Source organism: Panthera leo, chromosome B4 (genome assembly GCF_018350215.1).
Source record: "Panthera leo isolate Ple1 chromosome B4, P.leo_Ple1_pat1.1, whole genome shotgun sequence".
In the NCBI taxonomy this organism is placed as follows: domain Eukaryota; kingdom Metazoa; phylum Chordata; class Mammalia; order Carnivora; family Felidae; genus Panthera; species Panthera leo.
Genome location: NC_056685.1, coordinates 131,194,280 through 131,200,515, shown reverse-complemented (window position 1 = coordinate 131,200,515; position 6,236 = coordinate 131,194,280). Strand labels below are relative to the sequence as shown.

Below are 6,236 nucleotides of genomic sequence, written 5' to 3'. Positions count from 1 at the left end.
GTCCCTTCTCCCTTTCCAGGCAAAAGCCTCTTAGCGGGGTGGGGGTGGGGAACACTCTAAGCTCCAGGCCTGAGGGAGTGAGCCGTGGGTGAGTCTGGCCAGCAGCGGCTGATCTGTAGGCAAGCCTGGGGGGGGGGGTCTTCGGCTGTGCGCCCCCCTCAGGCTAGGCTTCAAGGGGGAACCGGGGTGGGGGGGGGCAACCCCTCCCGGAAGGCCTCGGGAGATGTGAGGCTGGACGCCCAAACCCACAGGACGGCTCAGGTGAGTGTGGGGCGAGGGCCGCCAGGACCACCCCCTTGTCCTGGCCTCCAAGTGGCTGCGGCCGCGGTGAGGGGACAACAGGCAGGAAAAGCCAGGACCCCGTCCTGGTGAGAGAGGGTCAGAGTCCCAGATTCCCACTGGTATCTTGGTGTTCCCCAGTGCTGGGAAGGAGACCCCACATGCAGAGGGGCGGTGGGAGGGAAGGAGGCTTCTGCCCGGCTGTGGGTTGGTCCCCCCTACTGGGGAGGCCCACCAGCCTCGTCTGTTACCAGGGTGCATGAGGCTGCTGTGTGGACCCCTGGGAGGAGAGCCAAGAGTGTGAGAGGCCTTAGAGCTGTTTTCTGCTTGTGGAGGGTTGGGGGGGGGGGGCAGGCTGCTAGGGGTTTGGAGAGCAGAAGCTCTCTTTCTTGGTGCCCCCTCAGAGGTCCCTATCTGCCCAGTGGAACCAGAGATCTGATCACCCCCCCACCCCGGCACCAAGACTCCTGGTTGGCCTGGGATAATCCGTCACCCATCTTACAGGTGGCAAAACAGAGGCTCAACGAGGGAAGGGGAACTGCCCAAGTCACAGAGCAAATCCATGGCTAAGCCGGGGTGAACCGGAACTCGGCTCCCTTGCTCCTGAAGCAAGGCTGATGTTCTTACATGTTCTTGGGTTTTTCTTTTCTTCTTCTTCTTCTTTTTTTCCCCTAAATGACAATAGTCATTTCTGATCATTGAGAAAAATTAGGAACATACGGCAAGGCCAAGGAAGAAAATAAACCCCACCCATTTTGCAGCTGGCACCTGCTTCTCTGTCCCACATGTGGGGTTAGTCCCTCTGTGCTGAGACCCTCACACCTGCACACTGGGGACACTGGGGATTCCCAAGCACACGGGGCACACGCTGGCCGCCCAGCACTCCCATTCACCAGCACCCCTTCTCCTGCCACCACCAGGTCCCTGGGCAAGGAGTCTTCCAGAGGGAGTCTTCCTGAAGTTCAGGCTCAGGTGGGAGCGATTCCATTACCACCACCGCCCCCCCTTCATCTTTCATGGGCCCCTCGGAGGAGGGGACACTTGGGGTGAGGTTTTGCCTGGGTTTCCCTTCTTGGCTCGTTCTCTGAGCAGGGGTAGCCCCGTGCCTCGGTTTCCCCCACGCTGGGTCTCCATCCCCCTTTGTGGTCTGGGCTACAAACCTTCGCTGCTCCCTCTCATCCCCCTCCGCCAGCAGAGGCAGCCGCGATGGGCGCTGGCGGCCCCCGGCGGGGCGCGGGCCCCCCAGACGGCGGCTGGGGCTGGGCGGTGCTGGGCGCCTGCTTCGTGATCACCGGTTTCGCCTACGGCTTCCCCAAGGCGGTGAGCGTCTTCTTCCGCGCCCTTATGCGCGACTTCGGCGCGGGCTACAGCGACACGGCCTGGGTGTCCTCCATCATGCTCGCCATGCTCTACGGCACGGGTCAGCGCCCCCCTCGCGGGTCCCTCCCCCAACCCCAGGCCCGGGATTGAGAGCAGGGATCAGGGACTAGGAGACACGGACCCCATGAGCCTTCCCCAGACCCCTCGGGGGGAGGGCGCGGGAACCACTTTCTGCCTGTGAACACTGGCACCAGGGAGACGGGACGAAAGGGCAGGAAAGGAACAGTGGCTGAAGAGCCCACACACCTGGCAAGCTTGGCCAGCCGGCAGGACCCCTCCAGTTCTGCCAAAAGACCTGCGCCCGCCTGTGTTACAGGTGGGGAAATCGGTCTAAATAAGATTCCGGCTCCCCGCTCCCCTGACCCCTAACCACCTGTTGCGGTGGGGGAAATGCTGGCGTTACCCTGACCAAGCCTCGCGGAAAGGAGGAGGCTTTCCTCTTTCTTCTGCAAAGAGCCTGGGCAGCCCAAGGGGCGATTCCTGCTGTGCAGATAAAAAAAAAAGGGAGTGGGGTCCACCTCTTCTGCTTGGGGTTCCCTGTTCTCAGGAAGACTGGGGATGGATGGGGGCTCTGGACGAAGACGGGTCCCTCCCGTGAGTCCTCGGCCGGCCGCTGTCTCCTTGGTCTGGCCCAGCCAAGCAGTGTGACCTTGGCCAGACGCTGCCCTCTCTGAACCGCTGGTGACCTTATCCCTTTGAGCCATTTTCTGGGGCCGGGAGGTGCAAAGCCCGGAGTGTCCACGGGGAAAGGAGGTTAGTCCAACCGGAGCGGTGACCGTGCCCGGTCCACAGGTCCGGTCTCCAGCATCCTCGTGACCCGCTTTGGCTGTCGCCCAGTGATGCTGGTGGGTGGGCTATTGGCCTCGGCGGGCATGGTGCTAGCATCCTTCGCCACGCGCCTCCTGGAGCTATACCTGACGGCTGGGGTGCTCACAGGTGAGGGCGGCCACTGCTCACCTCCCCTACCGGACGGGGCCCGGCCGTGAGGTGGGGGGTGGGGGTGGGGTCGGGAGTCCTTGTGGCAATGCCTTCTGTCCTCAGTTTCCCCGCAAGGCCTTCTGTCCTCAGTTTCCCCTCCAAAGGCGGTCCTCGACGTCCCTCGGCTCAGTTTCCCCCGGGGGTCTGCCTGCCCCGTCGGGGCCTCCCCCTCCCCCCCTCCCTCCTGCCCGGGGCTGGGGTGGGGGCGCCCTCGGGGACCCCGGCACAGCGCCGCCTCGCCCCGCAGGCCTGGGCCTGGCCCTCAACTTCCAGCCGTCGCTCATCATGCTGGGGCTGTACTTCGAGCGGCGGCGGCCCCTAGCCAACGGGCTGGCGGCGGCGGGCAGCCCCGTGTTCCTGTCGGCGCTGTCGCCGCTCGGCCAACAGCTGCTCGAGCACTTCGGCTGGCGCGGCGGCTTCTTGCTGCTCGGCGGCCTCCTGCTGCACTGCTGCGCTTGCGGCGCCGTCATGCGGCCGCCGCCGGGACCCGGCCCGCGGCCGCGCGGGGCCAGCGCGGACGACGCTCCCGGGGAGGCGGAAGCGGACCGCGCCGGGCTGCGCCTGCGCGAGTCGCCCCCTGGCGGCCGGACCCGCCGCCGCCTGCTGGACGTGGCCGTGTGCGCCGACCGCGCCTTCGGGGTGTACGCCGTCACCAAGTTCCTGATGGCCCTCGGCCTCTTCGTGCCCGCCATCCTGTTGGTGAACTACGCCAAGGACGCGGGCGTGCCGGACGCCGACGCCGCCTTCCTGCTGTCCATCGTGGGCTTCGTAGACATCGTGGCGCGGCCAGCGTGCGGCGCCCTGGCGGGCCTGGCGCGCTTACGACCTCACGTCGCCTACCTCTTCAGCCTGGCCCTGATGGCCAATGGCCTCACGGACCTGAGCAGCGCGCGCGCGCGCTCCTACGGCGCCCTTGTCGCCTTCTGCGTCGCCTTCGGCCTCTCGTACGGCATGGTGGGCGCGCTGCAGTTCGAGGTGCTCATGGCAGCCGTGGGGTCGCACCGCTTTCCCAGTGCTCTGGGCCTGGTGCTGCTCGTCGAGGCCGTGGCTGTGCTCATTGGACCCCCCTCTGCCGGTGCGCCCCTCGGGAGGAGGGGGTGACGGGCTAATGTCTCTAGATGGAAGAAAGCGCCCTCTCTGTCCCAGATGGAGCTTCCAGGGATGAAAGGAAGGGACCCATTGGCCGAGACAGCCTGGGGGTGGGGTGGGGGGTGGGGCTGCCCGTGGCCAATGAACCCCTCCTCCAAGCCAGTACTACCAGCCCTGGGTGGGGACGGAGAGGCCAAGAAGGCCCAGGAAGAGCCCGCCATCGACGGCTGCTGACCCGCTGGGTCATCTCAAGCGTTGGCACAAAGGCCTTGTGAAGTGCAAATGCTTATTCTCCTTTCGCAGATGGGGGGAACTGAGGCACAGAGGTCTAGTACAGGTGCAGTCCCCAAACTGAGCAGAGCCCTGCCCAGTGCTAGATGCCCTTAGTTTGGAGCACTGCCTCCTAGTGCTTTAGCGTCCCCAGCCTCTAAGGGTGACCAGGATAGGGACGTAGGGACGGTGTGTTTGAGGAACCAGCCGTGAGACCAGGAGCAGAGTGGGGGTGCTCAGTGTGCACATGGGGTGGTGACCCAGGGGCCCAGGGAGGGGCTCCCTCCTCATCTGTCCAGCGGGCCACGGCCAGGCCCTGCCCTCGCTTGGTGCAGCTGCTGTGCCCCGACACGATCTGGGCCTTCCACGGTGCGTGCCCCCTGGGCACTCTGCAGTCATTGCCTCTTGGAAATTGCCATGATGAGAGGCCAGGAAAGGATTCTTGCAGAGGCTGGCATGAAGGCAGCCTCACGGAGCAGGGTAGACCCCACAGGAGAGGACACAGGACAGCATAGGGCACGTTTAGGGGACAGTGTTCCTAAACTGTGAGGCAGTTCTCAAGTGAGGCAGGAATTGAGCTTGGGAAGTGGGGGTGGTGGTGGTGGATATTAGGGTTCTCCAGAGTTGGCAGGTCGTCCCTGAGACAGCAGGGGGCCTGCCTGTGAGCAGCGCTGAGGTCAGGCTGCGGGACGGAGGGGAGCCACCTTTGCTGGGACCCAGGCTGCCCCTGAGGTGGAGTGAGCTGCCCCCTCCTTCCAGGGCTGGGCTGGCCGAGTGGCCTCATCCAGCTCTGTCATCTAACCTGGGTGAGGGTGGCCTCCAAGCCCCCCACCCACAGCCACAACCCCCACCCCCACCCACCACCTGCAGAGGCTCAGGGAGCCCTCTTCCATTTTCTCATGTGACCTGGGGGGGTAGATCTAACAGGGAGTGAGACAGTGAAGGACACTGCAGGGCCGAGTGTGGGAGGGGCAGGGACAGGACTGGTGGCTGGCTGGGCAGGGCAGGAAGGCAAGTTTGGGAGTGGTGCTCAAAGGGACTCAGGTAGGCAGCCGGCCTGGGTGGGGGGTGGGGAGGGGGACACAAGGAAGCCTCCCAGAGGCCACAGAGCTGTAGACCAAGAGGTCACAGCCTGGGGCGGTCCGCCACAAAAATGCCCAGAGAGGACGGAGCCCACAGAGTCTAGGGAAGCTCAGTCGAGGGAACCGGGGCCTCCTGGCAGAGGCAGGAGGGGGCTCGGGAGGGAGCTGGAGGGAAAGCTGGGCCAGGCCCCTGAAGACTGGGCCAGGCCCCTGAAGTTGGGTGGAAAGAGCAAGAGTTGGGGACCCCCAGGAGGGCGAGGCTAAGCGCAGTGTCCCCTCCCTACTCCTTAGCTGGGCAAGTCACGGGGAACATGTGGGGCTTGGATCTGGGGGTGGACGGGGTGCCCTGTAAACTGAAAGGTGCTGCCTCCCCAAAGAGTCCACACGACTTAAGAAATTGAGGGAGGCCCCAGGAGGTGGTGACGTTTTTAAGGTCTCAGATGGCAAAACCCGGGTGGTGTTTTGCGTCCGTAAGTAAAACGGGAACAAAGACCGGGGTGGGTGTCTGCATCCCTCAAATGTAAACCCACCAACTCCAGGGAGGGCACTGCCCTTTATCTGAGGTTGCAGGGAACGGCAGTGGGTGGAGTCCCCCCCCTCCCCCCCTCCGGCAGACCCTTACCTCCCCTTCCCTGCCCCCCAGGCCGCCTGGTGGACGCCCTGAAGAACTACGAGATCATCTTCTACCTGGCCGGCTCTGAGGTGGCCCTGGCTGGGATCTTCATGGCTGTGGCCACCAAGTGTTGCCTGCGCCGCTCTAAGGACACCCCGCCCAGCCAAGGCGCCCAGGGCGGGGCCAGCGACACCGAGGACGCTGAGGCCCAAGAGGACGCTGAGGCCCTGCCCGCCGGCGCTGAGGAGCCCGGCAGCCTCCAGGTCCTGGAGGCGCCAAGCCCCGGGGCTGGGCCGGGGGAACCAAAGGCGGAGGCAGAGCTGGGCGTGGACCCCGAGTCTGTATAGCTCGGGGGGGGGGGGGGGGGGGGGGGGGCACTAGGCGAGGTGGCTGGTGACTTTGGAAACGGGGCCGACCCTCTCAGAGCCCTGGCTGTCCCGAGGGGGCCTGGAGTTCTGCAGGCTGCTCTGCAGAGGTCGCCCCTGGGGTCCTGGGTGGGCCGCCTCCCTCGTCCGCCCAGCAGGCCGCGGCCAGGCCCTGCCCTC

At 65.3% G+C, this 6,236-nt stretch overlaps 1 protein-coding gene across 1 annotated transcript; it reads left to right on the top strand.

Annotated features, from left to right (window-relative positions):
• The first annotated feature begins 1,485 nt into the window (after window positions 1-1,485).
• Window positions 1,486-6,038, top strand: SLC16A8 (solute carrier family 16 member 8). Its single transcript, XM_042944671.1, has 4 exons — window positions 1,486-1,699; window positions 2,452-2,595; window positions 2,885-3,712; window positions 5,722-6,038. Exons 1-4 carry the CDS (start codon window positions 1,486-1,488, stop codon window positions 6,036-6,038), a joined length of 1,503 nt encoding a protein of 500 aa, XP_042800605.1.
• The last annotated feature ends 198 nt before the right edge of the window (window positions 6,039-6,236 follow it).